The following is a 20,747-nucleotide window of genomic DNA, read 5'->3' as shown; positions in this document are numbered from 1 at the left end:
TCTTTCATTTCAGTATAGATGTTAATGCTTAAAAAGCAAACCTCATATTTCTCAAAGTAGACGTTCCCCAGGTGCAGAACAGAAGAGAGAATGCGGAAGATGCTGTTCTGTTCATCTGGACTAAAGCCAAGCACTTCCATTGAGCTGAGCAGCCGAAGGAAGTCCTCCCTGTCATCCTTCCCCCAAATTTCACAGTTTCCACCCTGAAAATACAAATATTGTCTGGATGTTTAAAAATATATATTGCAGTCTGAATAACATTCATCCACTCTCTGGCCTTATTTCACTGATTCTGATATGAATTGTTTGTATCCACTGGGCTGAGTAATGCCTATGGATCCTGACTGTAATGGAGACCAGTACGTGAAAACTAACCAAGATATACTCATTAGTCTGCAACTTCAGTACTTATCTAACTATTTCACCGGTATTATAGATGCAGCTTAAGCAATCTGTTGTGGTTCAAGCACCCCTGAAGACAACATAAACCTTATCAGACAGTTATCTTTACACCAGGAGTCATACTTATTCGTTGATCAATGAATATTGGTATCTGAACTTTTAGAAACTGTACCTGATTCAGGTAGTAATATGTCTCAGCCTCCTGCAGGTAGAACTTTTGCTTCTGCTGACTCGAGAGTCCTGCCAGCATCTCATAGAAAATATGGTAATTTCTTTCATTTTTGGCCTAAATATTAAAAAAAAATGAAGAAATAATTCTGCTATGTTCATTTTTTTTCTTACATTGGGATAAAATTCCTCAGCAATTCCATACAACTAACAACTCCCATGTGCCCTGGCAAATTTGAATGTATTAGTGGTTTAATTTCCATAAGACATAGGAATAGAATTAGGCCATTTGGCCCACTGAGTCTGCTCTGCCATTCCATCATGGCTGATCCCTTCTCTCCTCCTCCTCGGGCTTCTCTCCATAACATCTGATGCCGTGTCCAATCAAGAACTTATCAATTTTCACCTTGAATACACTCAACAACCTGGCCTCTATAGCTGCCTGTGGTAACAAATTCCACAAATTTACCGTCCTCTGGCTAAAGAAATTTCCCTGCATCTCTGTTTTAAACCTGTAAGTGTCCTCTTTATAGGTTGTATTTGCTGATCCTGACTGCTTTATACAATGGGTGAAGCATTGAGCTGTATCATCCAAATCACCGTTCAGTCATTTCAGCAGCATGGTCTAACCTTCAACGCTAACTTGTGATTCACCCTCTGCACACAGCAGACTCCTTCATTGTTCATTCCCTTGTGCAACTTTATAAACTTCTGGTTAGGCCACACCTGGAGCATTGCGTACAGTTCTGGTTGCCCCACTGTAGGAAGGACGTTGAAGCTTTGGAGAGGGTGCAGGAGAGGTTCATCAGGATGCCGCCTGGTTCAGAGGGCATGTGCCATCATGAGAGGCTGGATAAACCTGATTTGTTTTCTCTGGAGCACTGGAAGCTGAGGGGAGATCTGATGGAGGTTTACAAGATTGAGAGCCATAGATAGAGTGGACAGAGAGTATCTGTTTCCCATGGTTGAAATGTCTAATACCAGAGGGCATGCATTGGGAGATGGGAGTGACAGGTTTTTAACTCAGGGAGTGGTGAATGCCTGTAGTACACCTCATGGTATGGTGGTAGAGGCTTTTAAGAGACGTTTGAATAGGCACTTGGATGGAAGGATGTGGACACGGAGTAGGTAGCAGGGATTAATGTTTGTGTGGTATTTGGTTTGCTTGTTAGCTGGTTGGGTACAACATTGTGGGCCGAATGGCCTTCCTTATGCTGTACGGTTCTATGTGCACTGTGCACAGTCTTTATGAACAGTAATGATGTCATCCTTAAGGGCATACTCCTTAAGAGTACGCCAGTGGTTATGAATAATATTAGGGTGAGGAAGTGGAGCTTAAAGTTCTGATGAAGCCTTTGGATGTACATTTCCATTTGCTTGTGAGCTAACAAAATATAGTTATTCCTGGTGCTTTATATAGTTTTATTTGGTCTGCTGGCATATAAACATTGTTGAACACCATTTATCATCTATAATTTCTCCCTTATATAAAACTGCCCTGTTGTTATTTCTGTGCAAATCTGATTTTAAATTCTGCCAATACACAGTGCTGGTGGCTTGTTGTCTACTGTGACTATTACTGAGATATTTTGCAATCTGTTCCTCAATCAGGGTCCTCACTCTGAATAGCATTTGCAGAAGCAGATGGAGGCCAGGCACATTTATTAAACTAATCTCGTGGTTTCAAAGAGTAGAAAGGTAGGATAATATAAGATAGTGCTCAAAGTAGTGCTCCCGATGTGGCCTCCACTACCCGTTGTAGATTGGGGGACTGCTTCACCAAGTACCTCTGCGCCATCCTCCAAAACTGGAACTTCCAGTGGCCAAACTCTTTAATTCCCATTCCCATTCTGACATGTTGGTCCATGGATTCCTCTTGTGCCTCAGGGTGGAGGAGCAATATCTTGTATCTGTCAGGGTAGCCTCAAATCTGATGGCATGAATATCGATTTCTCCTTCTGGTAAAAAGTTTTTCGCTCCCCCTCCCCTCTTCTTCTATTCCCCTCTCTGGCTGTTTACCTCTCCTTATCTGCCATCACTTCACCCTGGGTCCCCTCCTCCTTCCCTTTCTCCTGTGGTTCATTCTCCTCTCCTATCAGAGTCCTTTCTCTCCACCTGTCCCACCTACCTGGCCTCACCTAACATCTTCCAGCTAGCCTCCTTCCCCTCCCACCACCTTTTTATTCTGGCATCTTCCCTTTTCCATTTCAGTCCCGATGAAGGGTCTCAGCCTGTAACATCGACTGTTTATTCATTTCCATAGACGCTGCCTGACCTGCAGAGTTCCTCCAGCACTTTGTGTGTGTTGCTTTGGATTTCCAGCATCTGCAGACTCTCTTGTGTTTAAGATAATAAATTATTTTCTGCCCACTTGTATTATACACAGTGTTCTCAGGGTTCTCCGACTGGCCATTATTCGACATGCCAAGGGTTTGGCCTGAGAATCTCAATCATGTTCAGAAGCCTAAGATCTCGGGCCTCTGGAGACGGGCGGATTGAGGGTCGGTGTCACGGCAGGAGACTTGTGTGTTGTTGGGGAGGCCAGAAAATCTTTCACTGTGGGCCCGAAGACCTGAGGTCTTTGCAATCTTCGGACACAGAGCTCGAAAAAAGCGATGATACGGACTTTTAACATCATGAATCAGCGGACTGCTGTTATGTCTCCTGCTCGCTATAAAAATGGGGGACACCTCCCTTTCCCCTGCCCGGGAAAGAAAGAAGCTGTGGGTTGTTGAATTTCAGATGAAATGCTAAGCTTTTGGGGTAACTTTGGTCTGTGTCTTTGCTATTGCTTTGCACATGCTTGGGCTTGGCGGTGGGAGGAGGGGATTGTTGCTCGCTGCTCCTTATGCACAGGAGGGGGGAGCTGGGGGGTCTTTGGGGTTCTTATGTTTAACTGTCATTCATTCTTTGGGGCACTTCTCTGTTTTCGTGGATGTTTGTGAAGAAAAAGCATTTCAGGATGTATATTGTATACATTTCTCTGACATTAAATTTGACCTTTGTACCTTAGAAACTGTGGAAGAAAAATAGTAAGACATTGTGACAACCGTTAAGGGGTTAATGACCTTCTTCTAGTATGTGAACTCAAAGTCTGTGATCACTTACCTGCGTCTAAAGTACACTGTGTGACTGAAATGTGCTTTGTAGATGGGATGGGAAAATAACTATGTCTGTGCTTCTTGTTCTAAGAATCATCACATGTGCTTGGGAAAGCCTGATATACTGTCCTGAGAACTAACACTTAAGAAAATGCGTAACCGCTCAAGGACATATAGTGCAACTTCGCTATTCTAACGAGTTGTAGTTGAAGTTCCCTCCTTTTTCAGATTTAAGTGCTTCTTGTCACGTACACCTGGGGTATAAATAAAAGTGTAATCCAATATTGAGCAGAGCTGCAGAGCTCCGCAGCTCCGCTTTAGGAGTTTGGGCTCTCCATGATATCATGTAATAAAACGCTTTAGTCTGAAACGATTCTCTGATCTATTCTGTCTGCTGCTCCTGAGATTTCTTTTCCACAACAGAAACTTCAGAGAGTACCTATCTGTCTGGTGAATCTTCAATGCACTGTCTCTGTTGCACACAAATAGTTCCTTCTGTAGAGACATCATACCAATACACAATATTCCATCTGTGGTCTTGTATCAGAAATAATGAATTCATTAATTCATGAAGGAATAATAAATGCTCAGAAAAAATTTCCGTCATTTCACATCTATTTTGCTACACTTCAGTCTCAAAAATTTCTACTAAAACCACTTTTATTTTAGCACTGAAATATTCCCCCGATCATTTGTATTACCCTGATGTTTAAGTATGAATTACGTCCTGGGAGACAGATCATTTGTCTGTAAGCCTTTTGGCCATGAAAGGCAAACTTCTCAATTTATAGATGAAAAGTGCAAGGATCAGGAACGGAGGAGCGGTAGTGTCAACGAGGGTGATCAATTATTGTGGCAAGTGCAGCAGGTAATTGAGAAAGCAAATCGCCTTTATTGGCAAGAGATTGGAATTTAGAAACAAGGACGTTTTAATATATTTCAACAGGGTTTTGGTGAGACTACATCTGGAGTACCGAACACAAAATTGATCCAATAAAAACACAAAATGCTGGTAGAACTCAGCAGGCCAGACAGCATCTATGGGAGGAGGTAGTGACGACGTTTCGGGCCGAAACCCTTCATCAGGAGTTTTGGCCCAAAACGTCGTCACTACCTCCTCCCATAGATGCTGTCTGGCCTGCTGAGTTCTGCCAGCATTTTGTGTTTTTAGTTATTTCCAGCATCTGCGGATTCACTCGTGTGCCACAAAATCGATCCACTTGTTTAATCAAAGGTTCAGTAGCACTGGAGTCGGTCCCAAGGAGATTCTCCAGGTTAATTCCTGGGATAGAGAATTGCCCTAACAATAGAAGTGAGATGGAAGTTCATTTTGTTTGAAGTTTATAAGAAGTATGACTTTACATGCAAGATCCTAAAGGGCCATGATGTAGGACATTAAGATGTTTTCATTGGTGAGATAGCTTGAGGCAACAGGGCTTCAAGATGAAGGGGCAATCATTTAAAACTGAGGTGCTTAGAAATTTCTTCTCACAAAGGATAGAGAATTGCTGGAATTCTCTACCTTTGAGACGTGTGAATGCTAGATCATGGAATTGAGGGCTATGGAGATCTGGTCTTAGGAGAGGAGTTAAGCCCTGGGTCAAATAAGCCATGATTTGAGTCCTGCCATGTGCAGAAGTTCGCTGATGACACGGCCATAGTGGGGTGTGTTAGGAATGGACAGGAGGAGGAGTATAGGAAACTGATACAGGACTTTGTGATATGGTGCAACTCAAACTACCTGCGTCTCAATATCACCAAGACCAAGGAGATGGTGGTGGACTTTAGGAGATCTAGGCCTCATATGGAGCCAGTGATCATTAATGGAGAATGTGTGGAGCAGGTTAAGACCTACAAGTATCTGGGAGTACAGTTAGACGAGAAGCTAGACTGGACTGCCAACACAGATGCCTTGTGCAGGAAGGCACAGAGTCGGCTGTACTTCCTTAGAAGGTTGGCGTCATTCAATGTCTGTAGTGAGATGCTGAAGATGTTCTATAGGTCAGTTGTGGAGAGCGCCCTCTTCTTCGTGGTGGCGTGTTGGGGAGGAAGCATTAAGAAGAGGGACGCCTCACGTCTTAATAAGCTGGTAAGGAAGGCGGGCTCTGTCATGGGCAAAGTACTGGAGAGTTTAACATCGGTAGCTGAGCGAAGGGCGCTGAGTAGGCTACGGTCAATTATGGAAAACTCTGAACATCCTCTACATAGCACCATCCAGAGACAGAGAAGCAGTTTCAGCGACAGGTTACTATCGATGCAATGCTCCTCAGACAGGATGAAGAGGTCAATACTCCCCAATGCCATTAGGCTTTACAATTCAACCGCCAGGACTTAAGAACTTTTTAAAAGCTATTATTAATGCTTTTTGAGATAGTGATTTAGATGCATATCATATTTTTTACTGAGTTAAGTATTGTATGTAATTAGTTTTGCTACAACAAGTGTATGGGACATTGGAAAAAAAGTTGAATTTCCCCAAGGGGATGAATAAAGTATCTATCTATCTATCTATCTATCTATCTAGTGAGTGGTGAAACAGGATTGAGGGGACAGGTGGCCATCTTCTGCTCCTATTTTCTTGTGTTCTAGGGTGAACTCAATGATTGAGAGTTTTTGAAGTTATTGAAGGATTGAGAGCATTGACATTTGACACGTCAAAAGGTTGGTGGATTAGTGGAAGTGCATGCCATTGCAGAACCAGGGCAAAAGTGGTTCACGATGGCAAATACTACCATACTTGCCAGTGGCAAATCAGGTGTTCTAGCTCAATTAGTTGAAATAGCACAGGCAACTAACTGAAAATACAATATCTGACTAAAGGTGTTAAAGGTAGCAAGCAAATGAATGCCTTCTGATGGGTCATAGAATGACACGTCCAATAATCTAGATGTAATATGTGAGAAAGATTGAAGTAGAAAACAACACAAAGTTGACATGACTGAGTGGAAACCCAAACAGGTCATTTTCAAGAATGAGTTAGCTCTATTTCCACTTTCAACCAGGCAAATAAGTTTAATGTAAATGTTGGAGATTATTTTTATGTGTCTTCCCAATAAATAGCAATGTAATTGGTTCAATTATGTCTTGTGCTCACATTTTTCCCATCTCAATCTATACTTCTACTTTAACCTCATCTCTTTAACCCTATTTATTTAACTACACCCCATTATCATGTCCCCAACCCCAGTTCTTAACATCTGCCTGCTTTATATTCTGCTGCTTTTAAATATACTCATTCTCCTCCACTCTCTTTACTCCCAACCCCTTTAATAGACACTGAAGACACTCTCCTGTACAGTTTAAACCACAGTACTTTTACACTCCACCCACATGTGGCACATACCTAGCATACCTTTTGACTATATTTTTGGTTTCTACAGCATCTGGATAACTTTGGTTTCTGCAGGCTCTTGGTACACAGCTAATGACAGTATATCATCAAGCAAGTTAGCCTGCTTGACCTGAGCCATGTAGAGCAGAATCAAAGAGTCACAGAGAGAGATACAACATAGAAACAGACTCTTTAACCCAGCAATCCACACCAATGACCAACCACCCACTTGTGTTAATATATTTACATTAAAGGTAGTGAACACACCTGAAACACGATCCTTGACTTTTCAAGAAGATACTGTGAGGTTATGGCACCACATATCACCCCGCTGCAAAGAGATATTGTTATTAGGGCTGAGATAAAATAACCAGTAAGCTTCCAGCATTCGTAGCACAGGGCATTGTAGGAGCAGAGGGGGAGATGTCGGGAGAAGGATGTTCCATTGATGAGAGAGAGGATGAGTGGGGGTTAAAAGACTAGGAGAGTATGCAGGGAAGAGTATATTGAGTTACGGGTGAATGGTTATTTAGATAACAAGAACAAATGAATGTTAGTACTTACTCCTGCAAAAAAATTTCAATGTATTTCCCAAACCTACTGGAATTATCATTTCGTACAGTTTTGGCATTCCCAAATGACTCCAGAAGAGGTGTGGCTTCAAGAATCTATTCAGAGATAGGGGAAAATAATCAGACCTCTGAAATTAATACAATATATCAGCTCAAGGCTCACTTCTACTGACTCACTGCCTCTGCATCTTATAAATGTTTAAACCCTGACTTTGCCAGACCTGATGAAAGCTCACCTCTCTTAAACAAAAGTTGGTTTAACTCTCACAAGTGCACATGGCTAGTTGAATACTTCTAACACACTGTGATTTCATTTCACCTGAAATGATCTATTGTAAAATATTGTTTTACCAAGACAAAACCCAACTTTATCCCTTTAAGCAGATTTATAGTCTCTCACTGTACCATTCTAACTTTGAGAGTTGTAATTATCCCAAACCTGACCCAAGAATGATTATCACATGACTGTATCTGTTAATGATACAAATGAAATGAGAGAGTTTCATTGAAGCAGATGGTTGAAGTAAATCTCTCAGTACATTATTTTCTGCACTTTCATTTAAATGCTCAAAATAGCACAAAATGTTCAAACTTCAATTGGCTTTCAACAGTGGAGATACAGAGGACCACAACCTTGTTGTTGGGTTTGGAGGCTCAAAGACCTGGAGGCTATGTTGGCTGGAGTCAGGGCCTTGTGCTTTGGGTCTTGGTAGGGTCACCCATGCCACACAGGTCAAAGGGCAAAGCCCAGACTTAGAGTGGTCCACTGTTCCTCCAGGTTCGGGGGTCCAGCTCAGGGCTAACAACCCTGACTGATCAAAAAAAATTGTTATGGAAACAGCAATGAAGAATCCTTCTATATCTGTGTGCGACTATATGGACGGACAGAGATGGAGCACCTTCATTGCTGCCCTAAACATCAGAGGTGTAATGAGCTGTATGTAAGATACAGAAAGGACTATCCTCCCTGCATGAAGATCCTCAAATATGGGAAACACACAGCAGGTGAGGAGCTAACCTTTGATCGATCTTATTTCATTTCATCTTTTTTTTTTCCAGAGGTACAGCACGGAACAGGTCCCCACTGAGCGAGCCATGATGCCCATCATTTAACCCTAACCTAATCACAGGACAATTTACAATGGGCAATTAACCTACTAATTACTACATCTTTGGACTGTGGGAGAAACTCAGAGTGCATTGGTATCATGTGGGAATTCAAAAAAAATGAAAAGTTGGCTAATTGTAACTGAAAGTTATAAATCCTTTCCCAATTGGCTGAACAATTACAATTGACCAGACAATTAACAATGACAATTGATTAAATTCCTGTGGAAGGTACTATCTTGCTCTGAATTTCCATTTAAAACAACTTTTCTTTATGAATATTGACAGGGCTCGTGCAATTATTTCAAGTTTCCAAGGTTTCGCAAACACCTTTCAAAAATGATGTTGCAATCTCAATTGTATTTGAAATAATTGCCTGAGTTTGAAAGTGCTGCAGGTCACTCTGGCTTTTATGAAAGGTACACACAGCAATCAATACTTTACCTCAATCTTCACAAAAACCATGGAGCAGTAGTGAGAAAAAGAGGAAAAAGATATAAATAACACTAACAATAGGATGCAAAGCACAAACAATTCAATCAAAGACATTCAAAACAATAAAAACATTATTTTGTCTTTACACAACACACAGTCCTGACGAAGGGTCTCGGCCCGAAACGTCGACAGCGCTTCTCCCTATAGATGCTGCCTGGCCTGCTGTGTTCCACCAGCATTTTGTGTGTGTTGTTTGAATTTCCAGCATCTGCAGATTTCCTCGTATTTTGTCTTTACCATGACTCTGTTGAGGCCTAACTTGAAATATCGTATCCAGCTTTGGTTTCTGACATGTTGGGTGAAATTGGAGCTTTTGAAGACTTGGAAGGGACAGGAAAAAAATTTCCCTGCTTAACTTACTAAAATTTGGCCTGGAATTTTATCAGATTTTAAAATCTCTCTCTGGAGAGGTTCAGAGAAGAAGGGAAGTGTACATATTGTGATATACAAGGTATCAGAACTGTGTTGGAGAAGCTGGAAGAACTGAAGATCGCTACCACTCTGTCACCATTTGAAGAACATTATGCCATTCCCATCTGGACACATTTGGATTAGCTGTAGTTGCATGTCAATACATAAACAAACAAATAAAATGAAAGCAGGAGCTTTGCATTTTTGGTTTTCCTTGATGTTTACTCAAATTGTTTACCATTTTAGTCACATGTGTTACAGGGACCTTTCTCTCCAAAAGGAAATGGATGTTGAGGCCAGTTGAAATTAATAGAATCTTGTTGAGTGGGGATACGAAACAGATGTGGATAAATGATGGTGTAGATGGTGAATTGGACTTTAGGGTTGGGAGGCTGAATCGCCTTCTCCTGTTCTTGGCATTTGATCAATGATAAACCCCTTTGGAGGAATAATTGATAAAATGCAGCATCAGAAGTCACGTTGTGTGACAAAGTACTAGGTTCAATTGTGAATTCCTGATTTCAACCAGAACAAAGGACTGTATATAAATGGTGTTAGTCCGTGAAATTAAAAAGAGTTGATTTTGCCCATGTTGTTGTTTGTAAAGGCAGATGGTAAATTCAGAATCTTTCTCCACTCCGAGTGCAGATAGGGTGGTACAGTCTGAAATACTGTAAACATCAATGAGAACTCGTTGCCATGAAGAACAGTCACTGCCTACGGACCCCCAGCAGAGGGTATGACCACTTGTTAACTTGGACCCTGTGAGTACCCTTAACCCTGAGAACTAGTGAATTCCATAGCAAATGCATTGGTGGCCAGAGCTTTGAGAGCGGCATCATCACAGACATTAACCTGCTAAAGTGCTTGCTGCATGATAGAAAATGTTAGAAGCATTAAAATTTAGTTACAGCTCAAATTGCACCTGAAGAGTGCCTATATGAGAAGATGACTAATTAGTTTAACAGTGTTAACCTATTTGAGCAGATGATAATGAAGTTTAACTGTGTTAACCTATTTGAGAAGGTGACTATTAAGTCTAACAGTGTAAATCTACTGAAAAGTATTTTGCCTGTCAATATACTTTATCAAAAGTTGCAGCAAATTACCTGATGGGTCACACTATCTTTGTGACTGTGGTGCACAGCAGCAAGATAGCGGAGGACCAGTTTGGTGGCTTCAGTCTTGCCTGAACCGCTTTCACCACTTGAAAAACAGAAAGGTAGATAGTAAATTCAGAACCGTTGTCCTCTCTGGGGGCAGATAGGGTGTTACAGTCGCAGTTACTGTGCTAACCTGCCCACCCAGTGACAGGCCAAAAGACGGAAACCAAGCCCACTTAGACTGATTACCAAGGGCTAATGTTACTGCTGCTGTAATTACCTGAGGGGTGGGATATTTCTTTTCTAATGTCTGGGAAAGTTGGTTAAATGATCTAGAGAATAAAAAAGTGGCAAAGGAATTTCTGAGTGTTGTTACAGGGCAGAGATAGAATTTCCAGAGGTTTCATCATGTTTCCTAGTCTGAAAACCTTGCCTAAAAATGACACCTTTTGTGGTCTAATCCTTCCTTCCTAATTGGAAGACAACCTGCTACTTGTTCCATGTTGGACTATTCTGTACAGTCAAACTGCTTTTTCTTAACCCTCTGACAATACTTTTCTAACAAACGACAGTGTTCAAAGAAAATGAAAGACATGGAGTCTGCAGCACAGAAACAAGCTAGTGGATATAAATTCAGAATTTTGGTGAAGAATACCTTTTTTGCTCTCTCAGCAGAGATTTTCTTTCCTTTTTAATGATAGTGGCCAGAATTGTTAACAATACTGCAAAGATTCACTACTAGTTCCGCTTGATATCTATCTAAAAGCATGCAGCAAACTATAGACCACAAATTATAGACTAAAACTACAGACAGGTGAGTCAGTGGTACAGAAGCGACTGGAGAAGATTCTTAGGGATCGGATTGATGAGCAACTGGGAAGCCACAGCCTAATTAGTGACTGTCAGCATGACTGTGAGGTAATAGGCCTAGCCCAGGTTACTGACCTTTTGGTAGGAGAACAGTTAGGTAACCAAAATCACAACTCCTTAAGTTGTAAATGTGAACATTGTGGGACAGTATCAAATCGGGGCAGGGCACATTACCAATGTATTTTGCAGGAACTAGGGAGATTTAGATAGGAACAGTTGTTTTTGGGCAAGTCTATGTATGACATGTGGAGGATATTTAAGGACAGAGTACCAGACAGTCATGCTAGGGTAAGAAGGAAGGACAAGGATGGCAAGGTAAGGGGACCTTGGATATCAAGAGAGGTGGAGCATTTAGACAAGAAGAAGAAGGAAGCATACATAAGGTTTAGGAAGCTAAAATCAAACAGAGTTCTTGAGGATTACAAAGAAACCAGAAAAGAACTCAAGAAGGGAATTAGGAGAGCCAGGAGGGGCCGTGAAAAGTCCTTGGCAAGTAGGACAATTCCAAGGCATTTTACACATAAATCAAGAGCAAGAGGGTGCTTAGAGAGCAGGTGGGTCCGCACAAGGATAAAGGGGAGAACATGTGCTTGGCGTCAAGAACGTGATTTAACTGGAATCTGAAGAGTTTGATGATCACATGGGCTTTGGTCTCTTTGATTAAGTACCATGAAGCACTTGTTACAAATAAAGATAGAAAGTAAAGTGGAATTTACAGGAGAGGGTTCTTAGGGATGGGATTTATGAGCATTCTGAAAACTATGGCCTAATTAGTGACAGTCAGTATGACTGTGCTAGGAAAGTTGCATCCTGTCAGCTTGTCTGGGTTTTTCAAGGTGGTGATGAAGGTAGAGGTGTGGATGTGGTCCACATGGATTTGAGTAAGGTGGTTGACAAGGTAACTCATGGGAGGTTCATCCAGAAGATAAAGATGCATAGGATTCATAGTAAATTGGCCATTTTGGATTCAGAATTGCCTTGTCTATAGAAGACAAAGAGTGTAGTGGTCAATGGGACTTATTCTGGCTAGAGGTCGGTGACTTGTGGTATTCCACAGGGATCTGTACTGGGACATCTACTATTTGTGATATTTCTAAATGATGAAAGTGTAGATGGGGTGGGTTTACAGATGATATGAAGGTCTATGGTGCTATGGGTAGTATAGATAACTGACAAATGATACGCTGGGACATACAGCAAATGCATATTGTGGATAAATGGAACAGGAGATCAACCTGGCCAAATGTGTAGTGTTGGACTTTGCCAGATCAAATGTAAAGAGATAGCACTCTATTAATGGCAAGACCCTTGGTAGTGTTGATGAGCAGAGGGATCTTGGGATCCCTGAAAGTAGTGACACAGGTTGATGGTGTGGTGAAGAAGCCAAATGGCATGTTTGCTTCTATTAGTTGAGGAACTAAGTTCAAGAGTTGGGAAGTTATGCTGCAGCTTTATAAAACCCTAGTTAGGCCACTTCTGCAGTGCTACATTCAATTCTGGTTGCCCCATTATACCACGGATGTCAAGGCTTTGGAGATGGGTTTACTAGAACGTTGCCTGGATTAGAGGGCATGTGCTACAAAGAGAGGTTGGACAAACATGGGTTGTTTTCTCTGGAGCAGAGGATGCTGAGGGGAGATCTGACAGAACTTTATAAGATTATTCAAAGCATTAATTGAGTAGATAGTCAGCATATTTTCCCCAAGGTTGAAATGTCCAATACCAAAGGCCATGTATTTAAGGTGAGAGGGAGATGTGTGAGACAATTGTTTTTTTGCACACAGAGTGATAAATGCCTGGATCAGTAGCAGAGGCAAATATGTTGGAGGTGTTCAAGATGCTCCAAGATAGGTACATGGATGTGCAGGAAATGGAAGGACATAGACATTGTGCAGGCAGAAGGGATTAGTTTAGCTGGGCTTTTGATTACTAATTTAATAAGTTTGGCACAATATCATGAGCCAAAGGGACTGTTCCTGCACTGTATTGTTCTCTATTCTATGCTCAATGTAAAGACATGCTTAGATGCTGGAAATGTGACATGCAAGCAGCACCTGTGAGAAAAGAGAGCACGTTAGGGTTTCAGATATGAAACTTAGATTCAAAGATACAAAACAATGGAGAGAACAAAGAGAAGATCTGAGATGTGGAGGAAACTAAATGACACAGATAGTGTTCTGCCAGCTGACAGAGGGGGCAGAAAGCTTGATAATTCCCAATGATCCGCCTGGAAGAGGTATAACAGGGAGAACAGAGGATGGAAAGAAAAAGAATTAGGAATGGAACTTGAAATATAAATCTGCAGAAACAAAGCCATGGTAGTGTAGCAGTTAGTGCGATGCTATTACAACTTGAGATGCCGGAATTCAGAGTTCAATCCTGGCACACTCTGTAGGGAGTCCCTGTGGACTTTCCCGAGGTCCCCTGGTTTCCTCCCACAGTCCAAAGCTGTGCCAGGTAGGTGAATTGGTCATTGTTGATTGTCCCATGATTAGGTTAGGATTAAATTGGGTTTGCTGAGTGGTGCGGTTCAAAGGACTGGAAGGGTCTATTCCTCTCTGTAATCACAAAATAAAATAAAGCTTTGCAGATGCTGAAAATGTTGATTTAATCTGAGTATGTTGGAAACATGGGGTTTGGACAGGGAAGAAGGTGTAAAGTAAAGGGTTAAAGAAGCAATTTAGTTGAGCATATGGTCTCCATCTGCTCCAGTTACTTGTGTTCCCCTATTCCATCCTATATCGTTGAGACCCTTCACTGTGTACATTGTTGCTGTGACATCTTATACTCTTGAAGAGGTATTGACTTACAGCTGAGCAGCTGAATATTATTGCTTAATGGGCATGAGATGCTTGAGGTGCATTGTTTGCAGTGAGTAAAGTAGCAACTGTAGGCTATTCTGAGTAATTATTTTGTTTCTGTCATTCTAGATTGATGTGATAGAACCAGCTACAAAATATATGAAGTGTGGGGCGGGGCATTGTTACTTTGTGAATGATCCCCATTTTGAGACACTTCAAATAAAGTCAGACATTGATGGTCAAAGAGAAACGACTTACCTGATAATAATACATTGATTGTGTTTGGCATCAACCATTTTGGAGTAGGCTGCATTAGCAATGGCAAAGAGGTGGCTGCAAGAGAAAGAGTGGATGCTCTAATAGTGTATACAGTATACACAAAGATTTATTATGTCTTGATGCTGCTAGCCACACATTTTCAGCTGGAGGTCTGGCTTGACCAGAGTCAAAACATACCAACTGTATTCTAAAGTTGCCCACATTGCTCTTTTCCATTTCTTCTTCCCTTTCCAGCTATATGAAAAGTTCAGGTGTTGATAGCACTTCAGGAAGCTTTATGCTTAATTATGCCACCATGGAGGTAACTCCAGCTAAATAGTATCCCGGTGTCAACACACAGAGTTGTCTGTATTGATCTCTGAATGAAAATCAGCAGGGGAGCCCGAATAGCTCCACCCTTCCTCGGCCTGGTGACACTCTGCACTTGAACTGTTTCCCACAATGTCCTCACTCATTATCTACACTCTGCGGCCACTTTATTAGGTACACCGGAACACCCGCTCGTTAATACAAATATCTAATCAGCCAATCGTGGCAGCAACGCAATACAGACATGGTCAAGTATTCAGACCAAACATCAGAATGGGGAAGAAATATGTTCTCAGTGACATTTACCATGGAAAGATTATGGTGCCAGACAGGTGTCATAGAGTCAAGGAAAATCACAACATGGAAACAGGCCCTTTGGCCCATCTAGCCCAGGATGAACCATTAAAACTGCCTACTCCCATTGACCTGTGGCGGAGCCATATTCCTCCACACCCCTACCATCCACGTTGCCATCCAAACTTCTCTTAAACGTTGAAATCAAATTGATTTGAGTAGTTTAGAAATGGCTGATCTCCTGGGGTTTTCACGCAGTACAGTCTTTAGAGGTTGCAGAGAAGGGTGTGAAAAACAGAAAAAACATCCAGTGAGTTGTAGTTTGGTGGTGAAAATACCTTGTCAATGAGAGAGGTCAGAGGAGAATGGCCAGACTGGCTCAAGCTTTCAGGAAGGTGTCAGTAGCTCAGATAACCACGTGTTACAACAGTGGAGTGTAGAAGAGCACCTCTGAATGCACAACACGTTGAACATTGAAGTGGACGGGCTTCAGCAGCAGAGGACCACGCCGGTTCCACTCCTGGTACCTAATAAAGAGGCTGCTGAGTGTATATCATAAAACTGAAAGTACCCCACTTCTTACAGCGGACACTTACGGTGGGTTGTCCATAAATGACTTCCCTTTATATTTCAACACGGTGTCAGTTCCATAAATGTTGTACATTCTATATGGATTCACAGATAAAAGGATGCTGCCAATGTATGTCTGTAAGAAAGAAACAAGTTTGTTTATAAATTTGTCATGAAGGTCACTCTGACTTACTAGTTATAAGCACAAAGAAGCAGCTAAATTCACTGCTACTCAAATATCTTTGTTCTAATTCTTTGAATTACATCCTTAATTATTTCCATTCTTCATTCTTGAACTGAAATATTTCAGTTCTCCCAGTACAAAATTAGTTACTTAACTAATTTGCTTAGTGACAACACTGGTTGGTTTTGCAAATGAATTATTGAGTGGCAAAGTGAGGAAGCTGGAACAACGTAAGTAGAGATAGTTAGTTTCCTGAATTTATCATAGTTAATAAAAGATTGGGAGACTGGGAGGAGCAAAACTCCTTAGTTAGAGACCCTCCGAGTTAATTATTGTGAGAGGTGATATTGAATAGCAGTGAATGGGATCTGGATTAACGTTACAGATAATCCACAGAACAACTCAATGGAAAAGAAGGGTCATTGAGTTGTAGACAGGCATCCATTTAACGAGGGTGTTGATTTAACGAGAGTTTAATGAATGACTAAGCAAGGGTGCCGGATTAACAGCTCAAAATAGACCCTCTCCCTTTGAATTCTGCTCTTCATTATGAAACCTAGGCTCCTACAAACTCTGAATATGGCCTGGCACTTTCAGTATTTTATGTAGATATACAGCTGGGTTCTCCTGTTCCTGCACATCCTACAGATCTGTGCCATTCTGCCTCGGTTGTCTCTCCCTCATTCCTTCTGCCAAACTGTATCAGGTCACACATTTTCTGCATGAAGGTTTGCTTATCAGCTCCGTCCATTCAGCCAGTTTATCTGTATTTTGTTATCATCTATATTTTGTTATTGTCTGTTACAATCCTCCTCACTGATTACTACACTTCCATGTTTTGTATTACTTCCAAATGTTGAAGTTCTACCCTCCACATTCATAGCCAAATCATTAATATAAATCGGAAAAATGCAGTAGTTTCGTACTGATTCCTAGGGAGCCATCCGCCAGCTGGATAAACACTTAATTATCAGGACTCTCTCATCTCTATTCCTCACCAATTTTCACTGTTTATTTAATCCCACATGCCATATGTATCTGTCCATATGAGATCGACTATATTATTTCCATCAAATCTCTTTTTTAACTCATTAAGTAAATACAAATAAGGATGATCAATCAAATTTTACCTTTTCCAATTTCTTGTTGGTTCATATTTATCAACTCAAACTTCTCCATGCTATTAATTTTCTTTCCTGATTGTTATTTCTAAATACACCCCAATAACCATAGTTAAACCGATTTTCCTGCAATTGCTGGCCATATCTTTATACCCTTTCTGAACAATTGCGTTACATTTGCTATTTTCCAGCCTTCTGTTACTTTTCCTATATCCAGGAAGAACTGGGAGATTAAGTAGACTCTCTGAAATGTCACAACTTTAAGACCTAGTAATCATTCCATCTGGCCCAGGTATCCTGTTTGAGCAAAGAAAGCCCTTCTCATTGTTATTGATAATAATGCTCTTATTGCTCTTCATAAATATTAATCTTATTGGTTTTGTCTACTCCCCACCCCCTTCTTTTTAGGTAGTCACTCAGGATCAAAGATGACTTGCTTCTACTTCCAATTTTGAGGTCCTAAGGTGACTAAAGAGGCCAATGTGGGAACAACGCATCCTTCCACAGATAGGGGTGACCAGTGGACAGATTGATTGTAAAGTGGTGCACTTCTCACCCTGCTTCACCTTTTCTGTGCTCCTGATATTTGGCCTCAAGTTTCTTAAGACTATCCTGAACGTTTCCTCTTTATTTTAACCAGTCAGAGTTTTGAAGAATGTTGAGAATATGTTAAATCAATGCTGGGAGTCATCATAACTACCTCATTCACTGGTTATGCCTGATCTACAAATATAAGTTGTTTAGCTCCTTTTAACTTCACAAACACAGAATAGACATTACAGTACTCACGTATATCATTTTCTTTTCAAACCTCTTCTTTAAATTGTACAACACTGCACCATCATGCAGGTCTCTGAAAGGATAGAATTATCGCAATGATCTTTAATAACTACATTGCAAAGGCATTCTCTTATAGCTCTTGTGCCACAATGTGTAAATGCCTATTCACGTTCCATCCAATAGCTTGTGTACAGCATAAATGCCTTTCTGCGAATTATTCAGCAATCTGCATGTCAGTCAAATTATTATGGACTGCAATATTAGGATTGTGTTGATGCTCTCTTTTGAGATTCCTCCACCTCATCAGCAAACTTTAAACAATGTAATCAAATAAATATTATACCAGCTGGATAAAAGCACTAAAAACAGAATACTGCAGTGCTACATTTATTCTATCCTGACTTATGGAAGTGAATGCTGGACCATTTCGTCAGCAATGGAAAAGAGACTAGAAGCAGCTGAATTATGGTTCTACAGGAGAATGTTAAGAATATCATGGACTACACACACATCAAATGAAGAAGTTCTCAGAAGAGCCCAAGCAGTTAGATCACTCATAACAACAATAAGAGAAAGACAACTCAGACTCCTAGGACACATCATGCGGAAAGGTGAACTAGAAAAACTCACACTCTCTGGAAAGATCGAGGGGAGCAAACCCAGAGGAAGACCTCCGCTTATGTACATCAAAAGCCTAGCCAGGTGGCTGCACATCGAGGAAATGGAAGTCATCCCAAGAACAAGGGATAGATCTGTATGGAAAACCATGGTCACCAACGTCCGCATCGGATATGGTACCTAGACAGGAGTCTGAACATTTCACTGTTGAGCTCTTAAATCCAAGGTCCTCCTTGACAATATACATAAATATTCATATTCCTCCCTGACAATATATGTAAAAACTCATAAGTTTGTAAGTATTTCAGTTTGCTGGTTCTTCGGATTGCATTGGAACTAATTAATCACGATGTAACAACACCAAATTCAGTCTCAGCTAAAACCTAGGAACACAAAACTTTATCAGAACTAATTTTTTTCTCTTTTGAGACATTGTAAGTGTTACTTACTTTGATGTACTCTTGTATTTTGGATAATAATAATAATAATAAAAAGATTTGAAAAGAACTAATCAGTAACTGGGCAATAAAGGCCAAATGGTTCCAATTTACACACACAAAATGCTGGAGGAACTCAGCAGGCCAGGCAGCATCTATGGAAAAAAGGAAAGTTTTAAAATTTCTTTCCTTCCTGCAGTAAGCTGAACTGTCTTAGTTTTAATAGCTTAAGCTAAGAAAGCTAGTTTTTAAAAAAATCCTGCAGGACTACCAGTGTGTTTAACAACAGTAAGCGAAGTGGCTATGTGAAGCAACTAAGTGCTAATACCTAGTAATTAGTGTAGTGCAGGTTGGAGGAATAGAAGAATGAAAAGTTGTGAGTTTGAAGACCTAGGAAATGTTTATTAAATGAGTAAATGTCCACCACACTGTAGAGTAAGGAGCTGAATTTAGATGAACTTACTCCAGCTGAGTCATGTCATCCACTCCATCTTCTTCCAGATGCTTCCGAAACTGCACCAGGGGCTGAGCACCAAGGGAGTACATCTGGAAACAGGTGCAAACCACAACAGGAGAGGCAATTAATCCCCTTGCTGTGATACAGTAAATCAAGAGAAGCTTGTTCTACAAACTAGATACAACTACACCCTTAAACCAAGCTCTCTCTCTTCCATCCATATCCAATGTGTCTTCTTTCTCACCCCTCTCCTATTTCTAATCCCCCAACCCAATCTCTCTGATCACTGCTAAACGGTTTCTTCATTTTTCTCTTTTCCTCCAGATCTTTCACCTTTCTCCACATCTCGTTTACTCTTCCCCAACTTCCAAACCACTCGCCTTTCCCCCCTTAATATTCTCTCCAATGAGTTCAGCATTTAATACCATTGTCCCCTCAAAACTAATCAGTAACCTGCAAGACCTTGACCTCAATACCCCCTTGTGCAATTGGATCCTGGATTTCCTCACTTGCAGACCCCAGTCAGTTTAGATTGGCAAAAATACCTCCTTCACAATCTCCATCAGCACAGGTACACCACAGGATTTAACTACCTGCTCTACTTGCTTTACACTTATGACTCTGTGGCTAAATATAGCTCCAATACCATATTCAACTTCATTGATGACACTACTGTTGTGGGCCATATCAAAGGAGGTGATGAATTAGCATACAGAAGGGAGAATGAAGTTTGGCTGAGTGGGGTCAAAACAACAACCTCTCACTCACTGTCAATAAGACCAAGGAACTGATTGTAGACTTTTGGATAGGGAAACCAGAGGTCTGTGAGTCAGTACTCATCAGAGGATTAAAGGTGGAGCGGGTCAGTCACTTTAAATTCCTGGGAGTGACTATCTCAGAGGACTTGACCTGGACCCATCACATAAATGTAATTGCAAAGAAAGCACAACAGTACCTCTACTTCCTTAGGAGTCTGCAGAGATTCTGCATGACATCAAAAACCTTGACAAACTTCTATAGATGTGTGGTGAAAAGTGTGCTAACTGGCTGCATTATGGCCTGGTGTGGGAGCACCAATGCCTTTGAGTAGAAAATCCTACAAAAGGTATCTTTGAACATCAAATGTAAAGCCCTCTCAACCTTTGAGCACATCTAGATGCAATGCTGTTGTAGAAAAGCATCAATGAACAAAGGTCTTCACAACCCAGGCCATGCTCTTTTCTCTCTGTTGCCATCAGGTAGAAGATCCACACCACTAGGTTCAGGAACAGTTGCTACACCATCAGGCTCTTGAACAAAAGTGGATAACTACACTCATCTATTGAGATGTTCCCACA

The 20,747-nt window shown here is 41.0% G+C and overlaps 1 protein-coding gene across 1 annotated transcript in view; it reads right to left on the bottom strand.

The window, feature by feature from the left end:
- Positions 1-19,499, bottom strand: part of myo15aa (myosin XVAa) — a 190,413-nt gene extending 170,914 nt beyond the window's left edge. The window contains exons 1-10 of the mRNA XM_073060850.1: positions 19,417-19,499; positions 17,908-17,971; positions 15,840-15,949; positions 14,620-14,694; positions 10,697-10,793; positions 9,126-9,131; positions 7,567-7,670; positions 7,270-7,333; positions 575-688; positions 42-203 (exon numbers count right to left, since the gene is read on the bottom strand). Of these exons, the coding sequence (XP_072916951.1) occupies positions 42-203; positions 575-688; positions 7,270-7,333; positions 7,567-7,670; positions 9,126-9,131; positions 10,697-10,793; positions 14,620-14,694; positions 15,840-15,949; positions 17,908-17,971; positions 19,417-19,499 (879 nt within the window). The remainder of the gene's footprint in view (positions 1-41; positions 204-574; positions 689-7,269; positions 7,334-7,566; positions 7,671-9,125; positions 9,132-10,696; positions 10,794-14,619; positions 14,695-15,839; positions 15,950-17,907; positions 17,972-19,416) is intronic.
- Positions 19,500-20,747: the final 1,248 nt, after the last annotated feature.

Source organism: Hemitrygon akajei, chromosome 11 (genome assembly GCF_048418815.1).
Source record: "Hemitrygon akajei chromosome 11, sHemAka1.3, whole genome shotgun sequence".
Lineage (NCBI taxonomy): Eukaryota > Metazoa > Chordata > Chondrichthyes > Myliobatiformes > Dasyatidae > Hemitrygon > Hemitrygon akajei.
The sequence above is the reverse complement of the archived record's forward strand: the minus strand, read 5'-3'. Positions and strand labels throughout refer to the sequence as shown.